Source organism: Muntiacus reevesi, unplaced genomic scaffold, assembly GCF_963930625.1.
Source record: "Muntiacus reevesi unplaced genomic scaffold, mMunRee1.1 SCAFFOLD_170, whole genome shotgun sequence".
Lineage (NCBI taxonomy): Eukaryota > Metazoa > Chordata > Mammalia > Artiodactyla > Cervidae > Muntiacus > Muntiacus reevesi.
The window spans coordinates 21,451-47,597 of NW_027077891.1; the positions used below are offsets into that span (position 1 = coordinate 21,451).

General features: G+C 50.4%; 1 protein-coding gene across 1 annotated transcript in view; it reads left to right on the forward strand.

Annotated features, from left to right (window-relative positions):
- The first annotated feature begins 933 nt into the window (after window positions 1-933).
- Window positions 934-26,147, forward strand: part of LOC136155217 (putative ankyrin repeat domain-containing protein 19) — a 63,832-nt gene continuing 38,618 nt past the window's right edge. The window contains exons 1-9 of the mRNA XM_065917076.1: window positions 934-1,017; window positions 4,539-4,644; window positions 5,986-6,095; window positions 13,019-13,189; window positions 14,383-14,496; window positions 21,359-21,384; window positions 21,707-21,889; window positions 24,439-24,553; window positions 24,716-24,889. Of these exons, the coding sequence (XP_065773148.1) occupies window positions 14,437-14,496; window positions 21,359-21,384; window positions 21,707-21,889; window positions 24,439-24,553; window positions 24,716-24,889 (558 nt within the window). The 5' untranslated portion in view covers window positions 934-1,017; window positions 4,539-4,644; window positions 5,986-6,095; window positions 13,019-13,189; window positions 14,383-14,436. The remainder of the gene's footprint in view (window positions 1,018-4,538; window positions 4,645-5,985; window positions 6,096-13,018; window positions 13,190-14,382; window positions 14,497-21,358; window positions 21,385-21,706; window positions 21,890-24,438; window positions 24,554-24,715; window positions 24,890-26,147) is intronic.

Below are 26,147 nucleotides of genomic sequence, written 5' to 3' on the forward strand. Positions count from 1 at the left end.
GAGACCTCTGGCATCAGGCAACTCTGCAGAGGGGCCCAGAGGAAGACTGCTTTGGGAGGATGAGGAAGGGAAACAAGCTTGGTGCTTCTCCAGTGGGAGAAACAGGCACCAGGATAGGTGGTGGACTGAGCCTCGGGCAGGGCCTGGGGTGACCGGACAGAGACAGGCGTCGCCTCTGCTCTGGGCAACTCCCTGGCACTTACTCAGGTGCCAGGCTACAGGTGGCAAGGCTGTGACCAGGCAGGATAATGGGTGGCCAGCCTTCATCCCTTCATGCGTCCAGTCCCAGGGTGGGTGCTGGGGATCCCTGGTTCTGAGGCCCAGCTGCAGGCAAGACGGAGCGAGGATAATTTCCCACCTCTTCTAAGGCCGTCTGGAGAAGTGAGGAGTGCCCGCCCCAGGCTCGAACCTCCTGGTTCAGAAACCTGCTAGAAACCCCATTGCAAGCCAGTTGGCTTCTTGCTGTATGTACTTCTGTAAAACAGACTCAATAACTGCAGAAACCATCCTGGTAGGCGGAGGGTCAGGCTTCCCAGGTGGCCCTAGTGGTAAAGAACCCACTCACCAATGCAAGAGGCATGAGAAATGGGAGTTCGATCCCTTTGTCAGGAAGATCCTCTGGAGGAGGGCATGACAGCCCACTCTAGTATTCCTGCCTGGAGAATCCAATGAACAGAGGAGCCTGGAGGTCTACAGTCCATAGGATTGGATAGAATCGGACACGACTGCAGTGACTTGGCACGCACGCACAGGAGGTGGGTGAGAGCCCAGCGCCAGCCACTGCTCAGCACTCGTAGGCCAGCTGAGTTTGTTCCTTCAGACCAGCTCGCTAGGCCCAGAGCAGTGTCCCCAGTGATCCCTCCCTCCTTCCTGCAGGGTGCAGGTGGAGCAGTTGGCCAGGGAGCGAGATAAGGCGAGACAAGACCCAGAGAAAGCTGAGCAGAGGAACCTGGAGTTTGTGAAAGAGACAGATGACCTCCATTCCACCCTGGAACATCTCGCGGAGGAGAAGGTCAGGTAGGTCTTGCCGGGGTCCTGGCCCAGGGCGGATGGTGGACACAGGCTGCTGCCAGCTGAGGCCCTGCTGTCACACCTGAGCCCACAGCAGGAAGCCCGCAGACCAGGCATCACCCATGCAGTGGCGGGTGGTGGCGGGCAGCCTGATTGCACATGGCCTTCCCCTGCGGCCAGTGCTGCCCTCCCAGCATGCCCACAAGACAACGGTGACTGATTTCAGGCCATAAGGCAGGGAGCTGAGAATGGATTTGCATTGGTCTCAGCCTAGTTGACCTGTTTCTCCTGACCACCCCGAAGGGACTCGGTGAAGTTCTTTCTGCATTGGAGAACCAGAGACTCGTTATCTCCATCCAAGAATCTGGTTGGGGGAAACAAGCCCTCGAGGGCCACGTAGGTTTTTGGGTTTTGATCCATGAGTAACACAGTATCAGCGGTACACTTTTAGAAATAGCGTTGCTGTTGTATTAGGTTACTCTAACAGAAATGTATTAAGGGAGACATGTTCGTTGTAGAAAACTTAGAAAATACACACACAAGGAAAAATAAAAACAAACATTTCATGTCCACAGATGTTAGCACTCCTAACATTTTTCCTGAGTCCTTCGCTTCTTCCTGTCCACGTGGTTGCTTTCAGAGAGGACTCGTTGCTGTGATGTTGCATATGTTTTCTGAGCACCTGTCATGTGGCCCTGGCGTATGTTACTGCACCTTTCCCCTTTCAAGAGGGAAGTGATAGGATCAAGTTTGTAAAACTCGCCCCAAGATCTGCAGGCTGTTAGGTTAATCACACTCATCAAACTGTTTCCCTGAGTGACAGCTGCCCTTGCGCCCCAAAGCTCTGCAGTGAGTCTGAGGGAGGCCGAGCCAATCATTTCTGGTTTCGGACCACAACCAATTGATTGTGGACCCAGCCAGGCTCTGCCGAAATAAGAGTTTCCACTCATCTTCAGCCTAGATATACTGGGTTGGAGAATCTTGTTAAGCAAATGTTTTAGTGATGTTGTTGTTCAATCAGTCATGTCCAAGTCTTTGTGACCCCATGGACTGCAGCACACAAGGCTTCTCTGTCCTCTACCATTTCCTGGAGTTTGGTCAAACTCATGTCCATTGAGTCAGTGATGCCATCCAACCATCTTGTCCTCTGTCATCCCCTTCTCCTCCTGCCTTCCGTCTTTCCCAGCATCAGGGTCTTTTCCAGTGAGTTGGCTCTTGGCATCAGGTGGCCAAAGTGTTGGAGCTTCAGATTCAGCATCAGTCCTTGCAATGAATATTCAGGACTGATTTCCTTTAGGATGGACTGGTTGCATCTCCTTGCTGTCCAAGGGACTCTCACGCATCTCTCCTCCAACACCACAGTTCAAAGGCATCAGTTCTTTGGCACTCAGCTTTCTTCATGGTCCAGCTCTCGCATCCTTGCATGACTAGTGGAAAAACCGTAGTTTGACTAGATGGACCTTTGTCAGCAAAGTGATGTCTCTGGTTCTAATATGCGGTCTAAGTTGGTCATAGCTTTTCTTACAAAGATCAAGCATCATTTAACTTCATGGCTGCATCCACCATCTGCAGTGATTTTGGAGCCAAAGAAAAGAAAGTCTGTCACTCTTTCCGTTGTTGCCCTCTCTGTTTGCCATGAAGTGATGGGACCGGATGCCATGGTATTAGTTTTCTGAATGTTGAGTTTTAAGCCAGCTTTTTCATTATTCTCTTTCACTTTCATCAAGAGGTTCTTTAGATCCTTTTTCCTTTCTGCCATAAAGGTTGTGTCATCCGCATATCTGAGGTTATTGATATTTTTCCCGGCAATCTTGACTCCATCTCGTGCTTCATCCAGCCTGGCATTTCACATGATGTACTCTTGATATAAGTTAAAGAAGCAGAGTGACAATATATAGTGTTGACATACTCCTTTCCCAATTTCAAACCAGTCTAATTGTTTCATATCTAGTTCTCTCTTTTGCTTCTTGAAACCTGCATACAGTTTTCACAGGAGGCAGGTAAGCTGACTTGGTATTCCTATCTCTCTAAGAACTTTGCACAGTTTGATGTGGTCTCCACAGTCAGAGGGTTTAGTATAGTCAATGAAGCAGAAGTATATGTTTTCTGTGGAATTCTCTAGCCACCCAGTGGATGTTGGCAATTTGATCTCTAGGTCCTCTGCCTTTTCTAAATCCCGCTTGTACATCTGGAAGTTCTCGGTTCATATACTGTTGAAGCCTAGCTTGAATGATTTTGAGCATTACTTTGCTAGCGTGTGAAATGAATGCAGTTGTGTGGTAGTTCGAACATTCTTTGGGATTGAAACACAGGGAAATAGAATTTGTCAGTACTTCCACTTTTTCTCCTTCTATTTGCCATGAAGTGATGGGACCGGATGCTGCGATCTTAGGTTTTTGAATGTTGAGTTTCAAGCCAAGTTTTCACTCTCCTCTTTCACCCTCATCAAGAGGCTCTTTAGCTCCTCTTTGCTTTCTCCCATTAGAGTGGTATCATCTGTATAGCTGAGGTTGTTGATATTTGTCCTGGTATTTTGCGTGATATACTCTACTTATATCAGGAGGCAGGTCAGGTGGTCTGATATTCCCATCTCTTGAAAAATTTTCCAGTTTATTGTGATCCACATAGTCAAAGACTTTTACCATAGTCAATGAAGCAGAAGTAGATGTTTTTCTGGAATTCTCTTGCTTTTTTGATGATCCAGTGGATGTTGGCAATTTGACCTCTAGGCCCTCTGGCTTTTCTAAATCCAGTTTGGACATCTGGAAGTTCTTAGTAGATGAACTGTTGAAGGCTAGCTTGAAGGATTTTGAGCATTACCTTGCTAACATGTGGAATATGTGCAACTGTGCAATAGTGTGAACATTCTTTGGCATTGCCCTCCTTTGGGATTAAAATGAAAGTCGACCTTTTCCAGGCCTGTGGCCATTTCCAATTTTCTGGCATATTCAGTGGAGCGCTTTAACAGCATCATCTTTTAGGATTTTAAAAAGCTCAGCTCCACTAGGTTTAGTGATAAACTAAGGTTTGGCACTGTTTTCCCTACTGATAGGAATGGTTGTTGCAAAAGATCACCTAACCAGGGAACAAACCCACGTCCCCTGCAGGGAAAGCACTCAGTCCTAACCGCTGCACCGCCAGGAAGGTCCCAGAGACCCTTCCTCTTAAGCCTCATGTCCTCCCAAATCTCCCCTACCCCTTATGAGCATACTCGCCCAACCTCTTGTGGTTTCAGGTGTTAAAAGCTCTCTGTATTTTCTCCATTTCTCAGTTTCACTGCACTTTTTTCCCCCTGAGTCCCTTCTGTGTGTCCAGTGATGGAAGGTGGTGCCAGGCATAAGAAGTTGGGAAAGGACTCCTGCTCCTTGTTGCTCCCGAAGCAGTTCGGGTCTAATGTTGGTTCCCCGTCCTGGACGTCAGGACCCGCTCTGCTGGGGCCTGAACTGTTCCCCGGGTGCTGGCTCCATGCCCTGCTCCTGGGCCTGGTGGCCGCAGTGGCTGGAGGAAGTGTCTGGCTCTGCCCACAGGACCTGCAGGACCACAGCGATGAGCTGCAGGCTGCCCTGCAGGGCCTGCAGGCAGAGACGGCCCCGAGTCGGCACAGCCACCTGCCCCTGGGACACGGCCCGGCAGGTAGGCGCCGGGTGCTTGGAGGTGGTGCGTCTGTTGGGAGGTGGTGGGTCACGTGCTCCTGCCCCAGGGATGGGGTGGTGGGCCAGCCCGCTGCGCAGGGGTCACAAGTCCTACGGACCATTTGTGTGGGAGAAGGGTCCTATCTGAGGCCAGGGGTTAGGGCGTCCCAGAGCCCCAAGAGAGAGGGAGGAGGATGAAGGTCCTACTGCTTGGACAGAGTAAGTGGCGAAGGTTCTGATGAACTTGCTGTGACCTCAGGGCAGGCATGTCCCCTGTGAGCCTCCTAAGGTAGGGGGGATGGAAGGAGATGCCCCTGGGGAGGGTCATCTGGGGAGGGGAGCAGAGAACGGGCTGGGGGTGATGGGGGGACGGCCTGGGATGGCTCTGACAAGGGCAGCCCACGTCAGCTGTCCTCGGGGCCTCCGAGGGAAGCGGGGTGGGTCTTCTGTGTACCTGGCCTCTGAGGGAGACCCTCACCTGCACCTGCAGCCGTGGACTCTGCTGAGCCCCGAGCCACAGCCCTGCTCCTCAGCCAGGGGTGGTTGGCGTGTGGCTGCTGTGATCTCATTCCTCGATGAGTGTCAGCGGCCCATGTGGCCACAGGGAAGGGGGCGATGGTCTTTATCCCTCGACGGGCCTGAGCTGCGAGTGTGTGGCCCTTATTGAGATCCAGGAGCTGCGCCCCGGGTGCGGTGGCTGGAAGGCTCTGAGTCGTAGCACCGGAGGGAGCCCTGAGCTTCATGTTGGGGCCGAAGCAGCCACAGCGCTCTCGTGGCTGGAGCCGTGTCTCTTCCCCTCGCACCCATCCAGGCTCAGGGGGTCTATCAGCCCCTTCTAAGTAGGAGGGGCGGTCAGGAGAGCAGCACTGTGGTGCAGAGGTCACATGGGTGGTGGAGGCCCGGCTGGCTATGTATCCAACCAGGGCCACTCCTGACCCAGGTGGCAGCTTGCTGTTTTCAGGGCGATAGGATGCTCTTTCCTCACATGTTTATCCCAAGTTCTCTAGGCCGGATGTTCTCGAGTCTGCCACTCTTTTTCATGGAAAGCAATTTGGGAATTGAAAGGAGCAGGCGAGAAGTCAGGATGTGTCTGCTCCCTTCACTTTCTAGCCCATCAACCAGCATGGATGAAACCCCAGCAGCGGCCAAACTCACATTCTAAATCAAGCCTTGAGTGTGCCCCCTACCATGCATGGCGTGGGGGTCACCTGGGCCCAGGAGGGCTGGCCACGCTGTGGGTCCAAAATCACTGCAGATGGTGACTACAGCCATGAAATTAAAAGATGCTTGATCCCATGGTGTCCTGGGCAGAACATCAATGGACATGTCCTCTTATTTCCAGGCACCATCACGTTCGTGAGTGATTCTGCCCCAGTGAGTACAGAAACAGAGATCATGTTGAAGCAGCTGAAGGAGCATTAGTAAGAACTCAGGATCCAGCTGGAGACCCAGGTGAGGGGACTGAGGGAGGCCACAGAGGTTGGGTAACTTCCTGCTGTTGAGACGTGTCTGTGCACACATGTGCCCATAGTGAACGTGTTCAGGGCGACCGAGGTTTGCAGGGAATGAGCGTGACCTTGACTTTCTGACTCCACTCTCTTCGGAAGGAGACGGGACAGAAGGAACAGAGTCCCTCCCCGTGTCCGGAGGCTGGTGCAGAGGCCAGAACTGCCTGTTTGCCCTGCACTGGGAAGTCACAGCCCCTGGCTCTGTTGCAGCTGTAGCAGATTCTGGGAGCAGGATCTTAGTTCCTGGGATTTCCCTGCGCCAGGGGCTCCCCAGGTGGCGCTAGTGGAGAAGAAAAGATATGTTGCCAAGACAGGAGACATAAAAGATGCAGGTTCGATCCCTGAGTCGGGAAGATCCCCTGGAGGCGAGCGTGGCAACCACTCCAGCCTTCTTCCCTGGAGAATCCCATGGACAAAGGAGCCTGGTGGGCTACAGTCCACAGGGTCACACAGAGTTGGACACGACTGAAGTGACTTAGCATGCAGGGGCTCCTAGGCCTCCCTGGCCAAGCCTATCTTCTCAGGTGAATGTGTGTCTCTTGCTCTGTTACTCGATTGTGGGGGGTTTGTGGAGGGATGGTACCCATGGCTCGTCAGGGTTCACCATGGCCACGGGGCGGTCCTGCCCCTGGGTTCCTGCTGTGGCCTTGCCTTCCAGGCCTCGTGGAGGTGTTGTTCCCTCCTACCTTCCTCCTGCAGCTGCTTGCCGGGCCGCCAGCCTCCCTTCCGCACCTGCAGGGCCTCCCGCCAAGGCTGCAGCGGAGGTTACAGGAAGTGACAGAAGCAGGCGGCCACACAAGCCGTAGGGGGCCTTTCACAGACCCCGGCGCCCTGTTGAAGCTGGGCCACCCGCTGTTTTGGTGCTGCTCCGGCAGCCTTGACTCATCCAGTGATTGGTGTCTGGGGGCCCCGGTCGACATCACTCCTCCTCTTTCTTGAGGTTAGTGACCACGAGAGGGAGATGGAGGTGATGACAAGGGCCTTTGCAGAGGAGAGGAGGCAGCTGGAGCAGGGCTTCCAGCTCGAGGTTGGCGTGCTTCAGGGTCAGAAGGCCAAGCTGGCGACCTGCACGCGGAGTCACAGGAGGTCATCTGAGGCCTTGGGGAGCAGCTGCAGAGGAGGGCGGTGCTGGAGAGGGGCCACGCATGGCAGGTGGGCCGGGAGACGGTGCTTCAGCGACTCAGGCCTGGGGATCTCACGTCCAGGGTTCGTTGCCAAGAACCCGGATCTGAAATTGAATTTGAGCAGATTGGTCAGAGTCACAAGTACTCGTTACCCGAGTGGTGAGCCCTGAAAGAACAGGTTATTTTACAAAGGTACTGACTCTACTTTCTGCCGCAGTGTGTGCATTGCCTGAGAGATCTTAGTTCCCTCACCAGGGATCGAGCTTGTGCCCTTGTGGTGGATGCAGGGCGTTTTCACCACTGGACAGCCAGGCAAGTCCCAAGGAGTCTGACTTTAAAAAATGCAGTCTCCCTCATCTGTCATCTCGTGGCTCCTGGGGAGGTGGATAAAAGGCCTAAGTGCTCCCAAATAGCGGGAAAGGCCTTTAGAGTTAGTGGTGTTCTTGAAAGAAACAGATTTGTGAGCAAAGGAGAGGAAAGGTTTGCTTGGAGAATTTTAGCATGATCTTCTGTGCTAGAGAAGGGCCCACACGCCCATCCTCTGGGCCCCACCAGGAAGCTGGGCGTGGAGAGGCCTGAGGGGAGGCTAGAGGTGGGGAGGCATCTGTGAGCGGGTGATGGGAGCACTCAGGTGTGCAGCCTGGCCCTCCTCCCCGGCCCCCCTGGTGCTCAGGCCGGCACCCACTCCCTCTCAGGAGCCCAGGACTCTAGAAGGGCTTTTCCAGGAGCGTCACAGCAGCACACAGGAGATGACCCGGGTGACTGCAGGCAGGCACAGCTGTGTTGTGGTTGGGGCTCCATGCACTGTCTTTTGGCCCCGTGAGCGCCCACACAGCACTCCCGCAAGCTCCCCGCGTCCTGTGGAGACAGGCTTCGTGAGGTGTTGTGTCCCTTGTCTGGGCAGAGGACACTGGCCCACCACACATGCAGGTGTGGCCAGGTGAGGCACCAGCTCCTGCCTGCGTGCTGACCATCGCACGTTGCTTCACCGGTAAACAGATCACGTGGGATTTATAATAAGCCAAGGAATAAATGTCAGAGCACCTCCAAGCTTGAGAAAGGAAATACTAGCATGGCCAGTAGCCCCAGGCTCTGTTCCCAGGCCCCCCCATTTCTCCCCAAGGCATCTGGACTGTTTATCACTCTCTAGACCTGCTCTAGGCCTCTGTCTCAGAGTCAGGGGTCCCCCAACGACGTGGAGCCTTGGTCGTGGTGGGCTGACTTTTGAATTCCCTGCTCCATGAAGCGGAGGTGGTGCTGGGCCTCACGAGTGGCACGGAGCCTCAGGTGAACGTCTGGACCCACTGTTACTGTTGCGGCTGCGATCAAAGGCTGGTCTCGGGCCCAGTGGACCTGCGCGTCCACATCAGGCCCCAGGCACACTCGGGGGCCTTCAGTGTGGGAGCAGCCCAGCGGCCACACACCCTCTCTGCCGTCTGTCTCGGGCACTTCCTGGGGACAGGCACAAGAGCCCAGTGCTGTCCTAGTGCTTCACACCGTGCCCCCCCCCCGGGCCCAGTGGGCTGTGCTGGTCCTCTTTGCTTCTCCTGACTCACGGCTCGCCTTGGCTTGTTGACCCCACAGCTAACGTCTCGGTTCCCATCTCAGTGGTCTCTGGATCATTGGACGGGGTTCCTGGGCACCAGCCACGTGCTGTCACAGCTGAGGCTGCAGCCGGGACTGAGACAGGTGTTTGCAGCTTTCAGCCCCAGGGGGTGGGTGGAGAAGACTCCATTCTCTGACATCTGTACCCCTTGTTACAGGCCTGTTCACATCTTATGTTTCCTCCTGGGTCTGTCCTGGTAGATTGCTTCAAGGCGTTTGGACATGGTGGTTTTTCAAAACTCCCGACCAGACATTTTACTGAATGGTTCTCAGCTTGGATGCCTGGTTAGATGCTTTCTTTAGGGACCATCTTCTTCACTCTATTGTGTGGTCTTTCGTGAAAGTGTCTTTGGAGGACATTGCCTCAGTTTTTGTGTATCTGAAAATGTCTCAGATTCTCTCCCATTTCTGAAGGCCGGTCTTCCTAGGAGCACAGACCTTGATGCGCAGTTGAAGGCTGCCCTCTGCCCTCTGCCCTGGGCAGGCTGCTCTGAGTGAGCATCCATTTTCCATTGCTGTGGTGATGAGTTACCAGGAAGTCAGAGGCTTAAAGCATCACAACTTAGGATTTCACGGTGTTCGAGGCTGGAAATCAGAAGTGGGTGTGACTGGGCGGGAATCTCGGTGTTGGCAGCTGCCTTCCTTTCTTGGAAGCTCGGGAGGAAACCTGCAGACCTCCCATTTTTGATCCACACCTTCCTCCTCCAAGGCTAGCAGTGACTGGTTGCTCACTGTCAACAGCCAAGCTATTGACATCGATGCACTCCATAGGTCTTACTTCCCCAGTTTTGGGGGGGGCTTCTTTTTCTTGGGGGAGTGTTTCATTGCCCCACGGCTCGTGGCACCTCAGTTCCCCAACCAGGGATGGAACCCCAGTGTCCTGCCTCGGAAGGCAGATTCTTAACCACCCGGAAAGGCCACATGCTTCCACAGCTTTACTTCTGTACTCATGTGGGTGTCAGGTCTACATGGTTTTATTCCCTGTGCAGGTTCATGTCTCCACAACCACAGCTGCAACTCCACAAGGTCCTTCATATTGTTTATTCACAACTACGTCTGCCACCTGTCTTCCTGCCCACGTACCCCAGCTTCAACCCCTCAAAACCACTAACTGTCCTTCATTTCCAAAATTGTGTCTTTATACATGTGACACAAAAGGAATCATACAGAATGAGATCTTTGGGATTTCCTTTCCTCACATAGCATGATTCCCTGCCGTGTGTCCACAGTTTCTTTCTTCCTGTCGCTGCATGGTATTCCAAGGCGTTAATGTCCCATAGCTTGTCTTCAGTTCATTTGCTCAGTCGTGTCTGACTCTTTGCAACCCCGTGGACTGCAGCACGTCAGGCTTCCCTGTCCATCATCAACTCCCACAGCTTGTTGAAACTCATGTCCATTGAGTCAGTGATGCCCTCCAACCATCTCATCCTCTGTCATCCCCTCCTCCTGCCTTCAATCTTTCGCAGCATCAGGGTCTTTTCCAGTGAGTCAGTTCTTCACATCAGGCAGCCAAACTATTGGAGCTTCAGCTTCAGCATCAGTCCCTCCAATGAACACCCAGGACTGATCTCCTTTGGGATGAACTGGTTGGATCTCTTTGCAGTCCTAGGGTCTCTCAAGAGTCTTCTCCAGCACCACAGTTCAAAAGCATCAATTCTTCAGCGCTCAACTTTCTTTATGGTACAACTCTCACATCCATCATGACCACTGGAAAAACCATAGCTTTGACTACACAGACCTTTGTACACTTTTTAATATGCTGTCTAGGTTGGCCTAGATATATGGATATATATATAGGCCAGTATAGCTTTCCTTCCAAGGAGCAAGCGTCTTTTAATTTCATGGCTGCAGTCACCATCTGCAGTGATTTTGGAGCCCAAGAAAATAAAGTCTGTCACTGTTTCCATTGTTTCCCCATCTATTTGCCATGAAGTGATAGGACTGAATGCCATGATCTTAGTTTTTTGAATGTTGAGTTTTAAGCCAACTTTTTCACTCTCCTGTTTCTCTTTCATCAGGAGGCTCTTCAGTTCCTCTTTGCTTTCTGCCATGGGGGTGGTGTCATCTGCATATCTGAGGTTATTAATATTTGTCCCGTCAGTCTTGATTCCAGCTTGTGATTCATCCAGCCCAGCATTTCACGTGATGTACTCTGCATATAAGTTAAATAATCAGGGTGACAGTATACAACCTTGACGTACTCCTTTCCCAATTTAGAACCAACTTGTCCTAATGCTCCCCTTTGAAAGGATGGCTGGGCTGATTCCAGTTTTGGGCTGTCACAGAAGCTGCAATGAACATTCCTAGGCAGGTGTTTGTGTGGATGTAGGTTTTCATTTCACAGGATAAATGCCCAGGAGAGCAATTACTGATCTGTACCGCAGTTGCATGTCTAATTTTATATGAAATTGCCTAGCCGTTATCCAGAGCAGCTACTAACAGTTTATGTTCCGCCAGCAGTGTATGCTAGGTTTAGTTGCCCCACATCCCTGTCCACACTGGGTGTTGTCACTGTTATTTTAGCCACTCCAGTAGGTGAGTGACCCTGAGTCAGAACAGCTAGAGCGGCCCTAGTTGGTTATCCCCTTCCCCTCGCTGATTCCGGCCTGGTAGAGAAGGAGGTTTCCCTTGAGGGCAGAGAGCAGAACGCTCTGTGCACTTCAGAAGAGTCGAGGTCTAGTCTGCTCAGGCTCCGTACAGAATGTCACAAGCAGGCGGCTTCAACTACAGGAGTTTGTTTCCCAAGGTTCTCAAGGCCAAGATCAAGGCGGGGCTGGCTTGGTTCCCATGAGGCCCTTCCACGCTTGTGGGCAGCCCCCTCTCACTGTGTCTCCTTATAAAGTCACTGTCCCGTTGGGCTGGGACCCCACCCTGTGAGCACATTTACCCTTAATGACCTGTTAGCAGCCTTGTCTCCAGACAGTGGTGACTTTGTGGGCCCGGTTCTACCCACAGCAGCCACTCTGTTTAGGCCTCCAGCCTTTGACTCCTGGTGAGTTGTGACGCTCTTCGCCTGTTTTTCTTTCCGGTTTTGAGAACATTGGTTTACCCTGTGACTTCAGCTCTGTAATGGATCTCGGAAGACTTGTTGACTCTCAGTGACTCCGCTTTTTCTTTGTTCTTGTTGGGAGGGTGGGGGTGACGACTTCCAAGCTCTTTCCAGGCCGGGGCAGAAACGGTGTTTTGTTTCTCACGTGGGTTTCTGCACGTTCACTGTCAGAACTTAGAAGCGTAGTAGATTTTCACCGGCCGACCGGTGTCCTTGCTGAGTTCCCACTCACTCTGGGAGTGCTTTTGTCGCCTCTGGTTTCTCAGACACCTGCTGTACCCTGGAGAGACCTGCAGTTCCCATCTGCGTCTTCCCACCGCTGCCTGCCTCTCCCCGAGCCTGGGTGATAAGGTGGGAACACCTGCCCTGGGGCGACAGTGATGCCCTTGCCTAGCTGTGCATGAACCCTGCTCCGAGCGCCGAGGGATTCAGACCCTCAGCCTCCTGACCAATTGCTAGGAGAAAAGCAGAGGAGCAAAACATGGTTTGTGTGAAGCTCCGTCTCAGGAGCGAGAGCTCTACATTTAGAGGGAGGCTGCTCTACGCGGCTGATATGGGTCCCGTTATGGAAGGAATTCAACCCAGCGAAGAACCCAGGAGGTAAACAGGACAAAATAGCTTGATCCTCCCAGGATCTGGCCTGAGGTCACTGGGAGGGCTACAGGCAGAGCTTCCAGGCTCTCAGGGTGCAGAAGCCCCTGAATGGAGTTTGTGTTAGTCGCTCAGTCCTATCCGATTCTTTGTGACCGCATGGACCTTAGCCTGCCATGCTGCTCTGTCCGTGGGATTCTCCAGGGAAAATTACTGGAGTGGTTACCATGCCCTCCTCCAGGGGATCTTCCGAACTCAGGGATCAAATCCACGTATCCTGTGTCTCCTGCATTGCAGGCGGATTCTTTACCGTCTGAACTACTAGGAAATGGAGTGTGGGCATCAGATAAATGGACTCTTCAGAATTCGTGAGCTTTCCTGAACACGCTCTTACCTTGTGGGGTGGCCTACCAGGTAGAGATGCAGTTTTCTGTGTCTGGTGGTGACCCTGAAGGTCTGGGCAGTCAGCCCACAACTGCTGTACCTTTCCCCCGGCAGCGGTATGGAGCCACCCAGAGGCTGTTGCTGGCCCGTTCCCAGCTCACGCAGTGGGTGCAGCAGCTGCAGGAGGAGATGGCACAGCGCGTGCCTGCAGGCCGCGTGGCCGAGCTGCAGCAGCTGCTGGAAGGGGAGCAGCGGGCGGCTTGGCGGCTCTAGGAGGAGGCACAGGTGAGTGGGGCAGGGCTGGGGGGCCAGCTGGGGGTGACGGGGAGGGTGAGTAGGATCTCTGGTGACTTAGCCACAAGCTGCCCAGGTGCCAACGGGAGGACGGCCCGACAGCCCTCCCGCCAAGTGGGATGCTTATGGAAGCCACGGTACCAAGCTTCTGCGGGAAACTGGTGGGTCTTGAGCGACCGACCGTGAAGTCCCCCAGCCTGTTTTCTTGGCTGAGTGTGTCTGCAGTCAGCCACACATGTGACCTGCTTCCAGGTCTGAAACGTGGTGATAGAAGGGCCCCAGCAGACAGATGGGCAGGGATAGCTCTTCAGGAGTGCACGCAGGTGCAGAGGTCCTGAGGTGGGCTATGCTTGGCGTGTTCAAAAGCAGCAAGGAGTAGGGGGCTGGTTGGACATGAGATCAGCACAGTGACTGCACGGACTTGGGGAGCCCTGCTGTGTGCCAGCCTCTCATGGAGAAACAGAGCTGCTGCCTTAAGAGGGCAGCAGAAGAGTGGCTCAGAGCGTGCACTGCAGGGGACTGGATCCTGGCTCCACCACCTGAGCCGAGTGATTTAACTGAGTGAGTGATTTGGCCCTCTGTGCTTCGATTTCTTTGAACCTCTGGAGGCAGTGGTTCCCACCTCAGAGCAGTCTCTGAGGCATCAGTGAGGGAGCACCTCAAAGTGTGAGCCTGGGAAGCACATTTGGGTCCTCAAAGTTCATGGGTCAGTGGGAGGGTGAGGAGGGGCAGAGGACCAGGTGCCTTCCCGAGGAAGGAATCTGTGCAAGATGGGAACGGTGGGTAAAATCTGCCAGTTGTAAAACACAAATTCTAACGAAGAACAGCCTTATAGCATTATGCAGACACGTTGTGCTGGAGAGACATTTAAGCTAGGACGGATTATTGACAAAGGAAATTTAGTCAGAGATCCACTAGAAAGGCTACCATGTTTGGGGAAACTCACCTTTGAGTCATCTAGGATTAAGATCCTAGGACAAGGAGTCTCTTCTCTGCTCACACTACAGTGAGAAATGCAGCTTTGTGGCTTCTGAGACATTTCTAACCATCCGTTCCTATGGATGAAAGGTTAGGCAGATGCTCAGATTGTGTGCACTTCAGCTGATTTCAATTCTAAGGCAAATAAGCCTGAGATGACTGTTTTTAAAGTGAACCGTGTTGATCTCTAACCTCCTCTCGTTCAGGAAGCACGTGAAAAACAGCTGGAAGCAACAGAAGAGCAGGTGGAGGAGGTGGAGATGACTTGGAAGAACATGGAAGTGCTCCTCCATGAGAAAGTGGGTGAGCTGAAGGAGCAGGTGAGTGATGGACGCCTCGTTTGGGCGACCGGGTAGCTGATGAGGGAGACAGGACCCAAGAGAACCCTGTGTCCCGCGGAAGTGCTGAGGAGGGGAGAGTAGGGCAGGGAGAGAGGGGAGCGAGAGGCCTTGCTGTCCTATGAGGTCTGCTTGGTGCTCCGGGAAGTGAAATGTGAGCATCTGTGGAAATACTTCTCTACACAGGGACCAAATGTGGTTTATCTGGAGCGCCCTGGACCGCGGGTCCCCAGTTCTAGTCTCTCTCTGCAGGCTGCCCGCTCCAGACCCCCACTCCCCATCTGTGTAGCTCCTGTTCTGCCGGCACCGCCGCCCTCCAACCTCGACTGTCCCTAGGTCCTCACTTTCCTTCCCAGCCGTCAGGCTCTTGGTGACCCCGCTACCCCCCAGTCACCTTTGGCAAAACTTCAACCCCAGGTAAATCTTGAGGCTCCTACATACCAGGGCTACATCCTCAGAGTAGATAGCAGCTTCTCTGGTGTCCTCGAGATTCTGCAGGACCTGGGCCCCTCCCCTCGGGCCCTTGGCCAGCCGACTTGGCAGCTCTGCCTTCCTCACGGGCCTCCTGGCCGTTCTTATCACCCCCGCATGTGCCGGCCTCTACCCGGGAGGTTTACCCAGGCAGCCTCCCCCACCTCCCCCATGCCCCTCTCAGGGCTGTCTGTTCACCTCAGGCTCAGCCGTGTGTCCCCCGCCTGGGTTCTCTGTGAACACGCCCGCTGACCCTGCGTGCCCTGCTGGCTCCTCCCGTTAGAACACGTGCCTGTGGGAGCAGGGCCGCGACCGGGCAGCACTTGGCCCGCAGAGCTGCTCAGTAGCTAGTTGAGTGAGTGAACTCAGCGCGGACTTTCAAAGCCCAAAGCTGGGAGCCCTGCGTCTTTGCATCTTGAGCGTGTATCCTGTGTCCCCGTCGCTGGAGCCCCTGTCGGTGTCGTGTGGGTGGCACCAAGGAGCCTCGGCGCGTCCTGCTGACACGGTGGGCCTGCAGAGCCCGCTGACATAAACCAAACAGTTTGGGTGCTCCTGACAATTTCCTTGTTGTCTTTTGGAGGTCTCCAGATTTGGGTCTTCTTGTCTTCATTTCGTGGTAACCCAGTTTGTACAAAGGTGGCTTAAATTTTCTCTACCACATAGTTTGTCATTTTCCTCTCTCATGCCAGGATCACAAAACCTGTCATTACATCCAACATGTCCCTGATTTGTAAGGTTCCCCAAGCTAGCCTGAACGCGTGTGGAGGAATAGGAAGGGAGAGCTGGTGGCGTGGCATGCCTGCGTGAGACGTGCCGTACACTGCGGCTCTCTCCCCTCTCCCGTTTGGAAAGAGCCCACGATCTGATCTGTTGCTCAAGGAGCTCTATGTGGAAAATGCCCACCTGACAAAAGCGCTTCAAGTCACTGAAGAGAAGCAACGAGGCGCCGAGAAAAAGTCCCGATTCTTGGAAGGAAAAGTTAGAGCTCTCAGCAAACTCCTCAGCAAGATTGCTACAGCTTCCCTCGCTGTGTAGACTGCTTTTCTTCCTGGAGTTCATTGAAAGAACGTCTTTTAAAGTAAACCAGTGTGACACTGTAACTTATTGTGGCTCGTTGGCTGTATACCCCTCAATAGATGAGGATTGTGATTCTGTTTACCCCACAAGCATTTAATGAAGGTCTGTGTGCCAAATGCCTGGGAAACACGTTGGAAAAGACTACTTTTTCTTTTTTTTAGTGGTCCTTGGGTAACTTCCAGAGTTAAATTCCTAATTTTGCTACTGAAAAAGAAACCAGATTATGGGGTTCTCAGCAAGGAAGATGGTAAAATAAAGCAATTTTCATCTTGCACTTCTGACCTTGGCTACAGAGATTGAAATGCAAAGTCAGGGCTGTGTAGTTTTACCATGGCACTGTTAGTGCTATGGGTTTAGTCACTGACATTCTCGATGGTGGGTCGAAGTAGACAGTCCAGAAACTCTACACTTTCTGTGACTTTCAACTAGCGATAAGGGATAGTGGAAGGAAGCCTTTTTGTCAGGGCCTGTTCCACCGCGAGGGAGGTCTAGACAGTGGTGGTGTTTTAGGGCTGTGGACTCAGGGAGGATGGTATTGTATCCCTTGTGAATGCAATCTTTTCCTCACTGAAATGTCATCACACTCTAAAATGTATTATATGTTTAAAAAAAACAGGAAAAAAGTATAGTTTTCTATTCAAGATATACATAAATTATGGTCATTTGGTTGATCAAAATTAACTACTGTAATATGAAGTCACTGTATCTGCAATAAAATCCTTTTCTATTAAAATATTTAGATTAACTTCTGAATATTTTTAAACTAAAACATTTCAAAGATATAGAAAAGTAGTTCTGTAGGAAACATTCATATGCATTACATAGACACGCAGCTGTGTAAGAACATTGTTACGACGTCCTGGACAGAAGCCCAGTCCCTGCTCTGCTGCAGCCAACCTCTCTCCTCTTCCCGGTGGCAGCGGCTCTCCTGAGGCTGCTGCACGCCCCCTCCCCTTCATCTGTCTGCACATTTACTGTACGTGCTTGAATGAGAAAAACCGTAAACGCTGGAAGAGATGGAAAGCTCAGGTCTGGGGTAGGAGGACTCAACAACATAATGTGCACTCTTCTCTCCATGCAACTATGGTTGCTTAACCTATGACAAAGAGTCAAGGATGGACAGTGCGGAAAACCCTCTTTAATAAGTGATGCTGGGAAATCTGGACAGATCTGTAAAAGAATGAAATTAGAACATTGTCTGATACCATACAGCAAAGTATACTCAGAATGCATCAAAGACCTACATGGAAACTTTTAGAGGAAAAGATAGGCCAAACACTCTTTGAGGGAATTCTCTGGCAGTCCAAGGGTTAAGACATGGCACTTTCACTGCTGTGGGCCTGAGTTCGATCCCTGGTCAGGGAACTAAGATCCCACAAGTCGCATGGCACAGCCAAAAAAAAGCACTCTGACATAAATTGCAGAAATATCCTTTTTGATCCATGTCTTAGAGTACCGAAAATAAAAACAAAAATAAACACATGGGACTTAATTATACTTAAAAGCTATTCAACACCAAAGGAAACAATAAACCAAACAAAAAGCTAACAAGGACAAAATATTTGCAAAGGAAGCAACTGACAAGGGATTAATCTTCAAAATATGCAAATAGCTCTTGTAGCTCTATGTCAAAAAAATAAAAAACCGAAAACCCAGTTTAAAAATGGGCAAAACAAATAAATAAAAATAAAAAATAGAAATGGGCAGAAGACCGTAATAGACAGCTCTCCAAAGACATACAGATTGCCAGTAGGCACATGAAATGATGTTCAGCATCACAAATTATCAGAGAGGTGCACGACACCTGCAATGAGGTATCACATCACACTAGTCCGAATGGCCATCATCCAAAAGTCTACACATCATAAAGGCTGGAGAGGGTATAGAGGAAAGGAAACCCTCCTACCTTAGTGGGAAGACTGTAAATTGGTACAGCCACTATGGAGAACAGTATGGAAGTTCCTTAAAAAGCTGAAAGTGCAATAGAACTACTGTATGATGCACGAGTCCCACTCTGGGGCATATACCTGGAGAAAACTATAATTCAAAAAGATACACAGACTCCAGTGTTCATTGCAAACTCGCTTCCTTTCCAAGGTTGCCACATACCATTGATCAGAGTGCCCCGTGCTATACAGTAGGAAAGACGATTGAGTTTTCCACCTTGGATCCATCACTTACTGTCAGAGTGGCTTTGGTGAGGCTACTTAACCTTCCCTGAGGGGAGCAGCTGCTCAGCTTCTGCTGGAGGAAGCAGGGAGGTGGGTTCCCCGCTGTCCCCTCCTCAACAGCACATTCCTTGGCCCTGGCCCACTGGTACTTTGTCTTGTCCAGGCAGAAATGTTTAGGCCTGAGTCCTGCTCCTCTTCAGTCGAGAACCTTCATCATTAGCCTTCCTCTACTCACCATCCTGGGGTCTGGGGCCTGGTGCCCAGCTGTCCCAGGGCCACTGCCTCCTGGCCTCCTGCCCCCTCTCCAGAGCAGTTGGACCGCTCCTTCCTCCCCAGCCTTGCCTTGATTATATCTAATGTCCACCCTTTCTAGACTGGTGTTCCACCTAGTGACAGCACGTCCCTGATTCTGCAGAAACAGTGATAATGCACAAATTAATAAGAGTAGTGATTGCTGCCACGTGTACACTTAACAAAATGCCCCTTCACTCTATGTGATAGCCTCCAACACCCACAGCTTCGTAAAGTGATGCTGGGATGAGACAATTGAGGCTGAGGGTTTAAACTTGATATTTGAGCTGGGATTTGCACATGCACGGCCTACCTGCCACCAAATCTGACTCTTGCTGCTGCAGCCCTTGGTTTTTCTTTATCACTGTGGGGATTAGTTGATATTAGTGCCAGATCGGTGCTGGAACGGCCTTGCTAGGCATGACCTATCCCTCTTCCTCCCCAGGCAAACAGTCTAATTTGCAGGGTGAGATCACAGGAGACAGGAGATAGATACGTGGATCCATAGACAAATGGAGAAAATAAATTGGTTGAAATATCTGCGGTTCATTTAGGGGCAGAGCCAGAGAAGTCGTTCAAAACGATCTTTGTCTTATCCGCGTATGACTGTGATCTCTCTTCTCAAAGCTGGGGGCCCAGACAAGGCCCTTTGGTTCTCCCCTCCTACAGATGTGGTTTATTTAATAAGCATCTGAACGCCAGCATCCCAGCTCCCTTTAGACAGATTTCTTGAGCTCTGACAGCTTCAGAAAGGAACCAGGGAGCAAATGTGGACACGGCAGCCCAAGGACCGCTTGGAGTTGCAGGCTGCACTTGCCTCGATCACGGAGAATGATTCTCCCATCCCTCAGCCTCACTCCTGGGCTGAAAACAGCCCCCACCCCCACCCGGGGCCCATCCATGTCCATGATAAAGAATCCTCTCTCTCCGCCCGGCACACACCCAGGTTCACACCTGGGCCAATTTCCCCGCCTTTCAGGTTGGCTGTTGCCTGCCCTGCGGGATCAGAAATGATAGGTTTACACTACACTGTGAGTTTGGATCAGAGTGTGCTCTTGAGTCAATGTGTGTTCCCTGCTTCTTCCCAGCCTCAGCCACTACCTGGGAAGAGAAAAAAGCTCCTTGCTCTTTCCTGGGAGCCAGGCTGAGGCAGGCTGAACATGCACTCCAGCTGTTCTCCACACCCGGGATACGTTTACTCAGAGCACAGTGTCAGCCACACAGACTCGGGGCAGGAGTCCCCTCCCCGCCGGGAAGTGACAACAGCCCGTGGCTGCATGCACGGCAACCCGCCCCCTCCCATCTGTGGGGACAGATGAGGGTCTTGAGCTCTTCTTCCCTCCAGTGAGGATCCAGCTCGTGGCCTCACCACGTGATGTTTATGCCCTGGTAGCAGCACTGGCAGCTTTCTCTGAGCCTTACCACCTGGCACCCGTGACCCGAAGTGCTGAGAGCTCTCCCCCTTCCCCTGGAGGCGAGCCGTTTGCTTTCGGCTCCTCTCTTTGCTTTCGGCTCCTCTCCACTCCGGCGGCGGCAGAGAGGAGAAGAGTTCCACAGAGTGCGGGATCAGAGTCTAGGCTGTGGCGAGGAGGAGGGCGTGGGGCTGGGCAGGTCCTTCAGGGGGTTTGGTTCTGGGCTGAGCACCATTCAGGCTGTGGGTGAAGGGGGCACCATGGTGGAGGGAGAGGGTTTGCTTTGGTTTTTTTTTTTTTTTTTTTAATTTTATTTTATTAGTTGGAGGCCAATTACTTCACAACATTTCAGTGGGTTTTGTCATACATTGACACGAATCAGCCATTGAGTTACACGTATTCCCCATCCCGATCCCCCCTCCCACCTCCCTCTCCACCCGACTCCTCTGGGTCCTCCCAGTGCACCAGGCCCGAGCACTCGTCTCATGCATCCCACCTGGGCTAGTGATCTGATTCACCATAGATAATATACATGCTGTTCTTTTGAAACATCCCACCCTCACCTTTACAGTGCTGTGCTGGTTTCTGCCAAGCCTCAGCGTGAGTCCGTCTCAGGACAGAGGGCTTCCTTGTTTCTAAAGATGGCAGCCATCCTGGTCCAAGCCTCGTGCTCCCTGCTTTTCCTCCTATCAGACACTTGCCCCAAGTAGGCTAGCTTCCCTGTTAGCTCAGTTGGTAAAGAATCCACCTGCAATGCAGGAGAGCCCGGTTCCATTCCTGGGTCAGGAAGATCTGCTTGAGAAGGGATCGGCTACCCACTCCAGTGTTCCTGGGCTTGCTTGGTGCTCAGCTGGTAAAGAATCTGCCTGCGATGCGAGAGACCTGGGTTCTGTCTCTGGGTTGGAAAGGTCCCCTGGAGAAGGGAAAGGCTACCCACTCCAATATTCTGGCCTAGTGTATAGTCCATGCCTTAGCAACGAGTCAGACACGACTGAGCGACTATCACTTTCACTTTTCATGCTTTTTATAAATGACCTTTATTGAGGATATTTCTATTTTATTGTATTTTTTTAAAATCATGAATGGGTTGTGAATTTTGTCAAGTGTTTTTTCTGCATAGTCTTACTTTTACTTCTTACTTGAATGTTGGTAGATTTGCTCTTTGAATCCATTTGGTCCTAAGCTTTTAGCTTTGGGGAGGTTGTTTTTTTTTAAATAATATTTGAATCTCCTTATTTCTTATTGGAGTGTTGAGTTTTTCTACTTTTTCTTGTTTTAGTCTTGACAGATTGTATGTTTTTCAGAATTTATCTAGGTTTTCCAGTTTGCAATTGTTCATCAATAATAATGGTCCCTTATGATTATGCTTCTTTACTTCTAAGGTATGTGTTGTAATGTCACTTTCCTTTCTGTTTCTTTCAGTTTCCTCTCTTTCCTTCTTACCTTCGGTAAGGGTTTATTGATATTGTTTGTTTCTTTCAAAAAATGCATTTCCAGTTCTTGCACATGCACACTGGGCATTCTGGCACACGGGCAATGTGTTTAGAGGTGTTGCTTAGCGACGCTCATTCTGGGATGCAAGATTCCAAACCGTTGAGCTTCCCAGCTGGGAGGTTGTGGCGGGACGGCTCTGGCTTACCTCTAGTGCTCGTGTTGGGCTTAGGGGACCGCGAAGAGCCGAGGGGGAGTTGAGGTGTGTTTGGAGTCTGTAGACTCTGCGATGAAGAAACTTTTTGGCTTCAGGAGTAAGAAGGGCCTGTCACCCTTCAGCTCCTCCATCAGCCTGGGGAGAGACAGAGGTCATCGTAAAACCAGCTTCCAGCCCGGGTACCACATCCGAGACAAGGACCTCGGGAAGATCCACAAGGCTGCCAGCGTGGGCAACGCAGCCAAAGTGCGGCAGGTGCTGTTGCTCGGAGAGAATGTCCTGAACGAGAAGGACAAGAGGAACAGGTGAGCGGGGAGGGAGGGCCTGGCAGGGGTCCCTCCTGGGAGTCTCCCCTCCAGAGCTCACAGACACCTTTGTGGGATCCAGCGCCCCGCAGACTTGATAGGCTGCAAAAGCCTTAGTTACTTTCGGACCTGCTAATAATTCCCCTTGTAGAGCACTTTACTGGTCGTTTTAAAGTTATTTACCTGAATGTCAGTAATCACAGATCTGAAATAAAACATGAATAGCATCTTTTTTTTTCTTCTTCCTCTTCCTCCTCTTCATTCGTTGTTATGCATGCGTTAACATGATCTCCTCTTGAGTAAGAGCTCTCAAGTTCTATAGCCCTCAAGAAATCTTCTGGAACTCCCTAGCTCTCACATTGTTTTTCTCATGTGATTTATGAAAACTCTTCTTCCCATTGATCATTCATTATGGATATTGGCAGTGGACAGGTTTTTTATGTTGTCGGCATCTTATTTTTAATGTACACGTTTTTATACCATAATGTTACATATTACAGAAAACTGCATAGTGAGAAAATAATCTCCATGGCAGGTCAACTTCTGGATTAAAAATTCTTCAGATACAGTGCAGTATCTGTTTTATATCAGTGTACGCTTATGTGTATATGTTCCTTGCTGAAGGACCTTAGAAGACAGCTTTGAAATAGGAAGCTGGCTGTGTCCTTGAGTAGGAGGGCATTTTCCTAGGGTATGTGGTCTTTCCATGTTTAAACTAAATAAACAGATCGTGGTTTTAAAGATTTTGGGTTACACATGCTGTCTTTAATTGTTGTGATGAAATTAAAAGTTTTGTGTAGTAGGCAAAGATTTGCCCTTTTAGATATCAAAATTTGCTGGTGACATTTTCTATCAGAAAAGATAAATTATGTGTAGATGGTGTAGACATAACCTGGTAACTATTTAGATAAAAGTAACTAGATTTTTTTATCTCACCAAAAAGTTTCAAATGGAGTATGGATCAATAATTTTAAACACACAGGATGAGAAAAGTACCAGAAGAAAATTGAAATTCCTATTTATACATTTTTTGCATACTGACAAAGACCTTCTTTTTTTTCTAGTTGTACTGGTTATTAACCTTAATATTTTTTTAATTAGATGGTAATTGCTTTCCAATGTTGTGTTGGTTTCTGCTGTACAACCTCATAAATCGGTTGGGAATATACATATATCCCACCCCAAGGACCTTTCTAAGAGTGATTTCAAAGGCAAGAAGTGTGGAGTTTCCTGGGTTTCGGCACCAAAAAACAAAAAGAAGAAAAACAGAAATCTGCAAGTTGATTTAGCAACCCCCCAAATTTGATAATCTCTGTAGAGCAAGCTGTCTGTAGGGAAGTCAGATGAGCAGACAGGGCTTGTCTTTCTGGCACTCATAGGAATGTGGCACAGATAAAAACAATTTGTCACTTTCAATTTAACTTAAGAGTTTTTTGTGAGGATTGGTATCCCGTGACAACTTTCAGCCTTTTCAGAAGTCAAGGGAATCTTGGGAATTTCCTGGCCGTCCAGTGGTTAAGACTCACTGCTCTGGGCCCAGGGTTCAATCTCTGGTGAGGGAACTAAAATCCTGCAAGCTACAAGGGTATATTTTCGAACATGGGAAATATAGTTAATATTTTATAGTCACTTTAAATGCAGTGTAACCGTTCACAGTTGGGGATCACTGTGTTGGGCACCTGCATTATATAATAATATATAATATGCATCATCTCTAAGGAAACTTAGATGAAAACCCCGCATGGTTATTAGACAACCAGAAAGACGAGAAATGAACAAACAGAAATGCTACAATTTACAGTTGTAAAGCCTGTGAACTATAAATTATATTCCAATGTCAGAGACGTTAACATGTGAGAAAACAAGCATATTAGAATCATCGAAGTACAGTGTTGTCTCCAATCCTCTAAACACATCTGCAAAGGAGGTGTAATGTCCTTTGACTTCATCAGATGTTGTCCTTGTAAGATAGTAGTAATAGTAGTAAGTATGATAATATAATCTAACAATTATTAGCTGTTAATCTGTGCCGTGAACAGTTCTAAACCCTGTGCATGGGTCTGATTTAAGCATTGCAGTGCTGTCCTGTGAGATAACCACTCCTCTCTCTCCATTTTGTTGGTGAGGAAATTGAGGTACAGAGAGGGTGAGCGGCAGCTAATAAGTGACAAAGTCAAATGTAAAGTCAAGTTGAGCTGAATATCAAAGTCTCGAGCATTCTATTCAAGTAGACTGTTCTTTCATTACTGTGTAAGAGGAGCTGAACCCACTCCAGAGTTCTTGCCTGGAGAATCCCAGGGATGGGAGCCTGGTGGGCTGCCGTCTATGGGGTCGCACAGAATCGGACACGACTGAAGCGACTTAGCAGCAGTAGCGGCAACAAGAGGAGCTAAACGAATAATATCCTGCTCTTTCTCCAGCAGAAAACGAAATATTTGTTTTAGAGGGATACAAGTACTATGCTGTTGAGTGTTTTCAATCACACAAAGAGTTGTTTGTTTTGAAACAGCTACACCACATTTTCCTAAGAACTTGTCTTGCTTTTGTAGGACTGCCCTCCACTTGGCCTGTGCCAATGGCCATTTAGTGGTGGTAGCTCTCCTCCTGGAGAGAAAATGCCTGCTTGACCTCTGTGACAGTGAAAACAAGACCGCGCTGATAAAGGTATGGGGCAGCGAACCATGTCCACATGAGATGGCTGTGATTTAACTACTGAGACTAACAATGAATTGATCTCGTTGAAATAGAGGGAACTGGTGAACTTGTGGGCTATTTACTGTGAATTCCTAGAACTCACACTCTTGTTTCTTGGCACAACGCTGACAGGCCGTAGAATGCCAAGAGGAGGAGTGCGCGACTCTCCTGCTGGAGGAGGGCGCCGACCCGAACGTCAGGGACGCCAGTGGCAACGCCGCGCTCCACCACGCGGTCCTTTGCCAGAATACATCACTGGCAGCAAAGCTGCTTTCCTACAACGCCAATATAGAAGCCAGGAACGAGGTATCGTCAGCTAACTCTATTGACAAAATATTTGCAAAGCATTTTTCTAAACTGTAGTGTTTTTATTGATAATAGTATGTAAATAGGTAGACTGAGTAGTGTCCAGCAGGCCCTGTTACCATGGAAACAACTCCAAAGCCAAGTCAGGGGGTGGGTGGAACCTGTCAGAGCCCACAGAAACGGCAGCGCTGTCTCTCTCAGCCGCCTTCAACCCCAGAAGGAAGATTTTCCCACTAGAACGTGCTCAGGAATGGGTGGTCGGCTCAAGTCCTACAAACACTGAAGGCCTGGGAGAGTGAAGTGATGTGGTGGGTGGCTGCTTCCAGGGGCTCAGGGAATGGGCGCAGCTGCTGGGGGAGGGATGGGGGCAGGAGGAAGGAGAACCAGTGCTCAGCAGGGGGAGCTGGGGGGTGCAGGTGGGCCGGGGAGGCAGCAGGCCTGGAGCCCTGAGCCCTCCAGGACCCCTGTTCTGAGATCCGGCCAAGTGGGTCAGGTCATGTTTGACACCAGCCAGGGCGTTCACTTGTGCTGGTGACCACTTGGTTCGCCAGGTGCACAGCTCGGGTCTCCCACTCTCAGCCCTGGGGGGCTGCTCGGCGGGGCTGCAGCTGAGTGTGGGGAGCTGGTGATGGTGAAGCTGTCCCTCCTGCTCTTTCTCCTGCGGCTGCAGCCCCGCCAGGAGCTGCAGAGAGAGCTCCCCCACTCTCACAGCTGGGCGCAGTTTTCCTTGCTTGGAAGCTCCAGCCCTCCCTGAGTGAAAATATTTTGAAAGCACTTGATAGTCTAAGATGTCACTTTAAATCACGATATTGCTCAAGAAGCATTAGAGAGCAAAGCGTTCTTTTTTGTTTATGGCAGATATTTGTGATAACACCAATTGTTAAAGGTAAAACTTTTTCCAAGTATTTTTCCCTTACTGAAAAAAAATTTTTTTTTCCAATTAGTCTAAAATGACACAGTAATGCAAAATTTGCCTTGGAGAAGTAGACTTTGTCTTAAAACTCAAACAAGCATTTGACAACATAATAGAAATGTTGCTGTTGTTAGCACATTCCAATTTTATGAAAAAATGATTTACATAAAAATGATTTCTTTCTCATTGCCCAAGGCTTCAGAGGCTAAGAGGAAAGGAAAAAGAGCGAGCAGGTGAAAAACGCAGATCAGGCTGGAATTTTGGCAGTTGGGGAAATGCCAAGACGAGGGGTTTTTTTTTTCTTTAATATGCATTTGGCTGTGCTAGGCCTTAGTTTCAGCATGC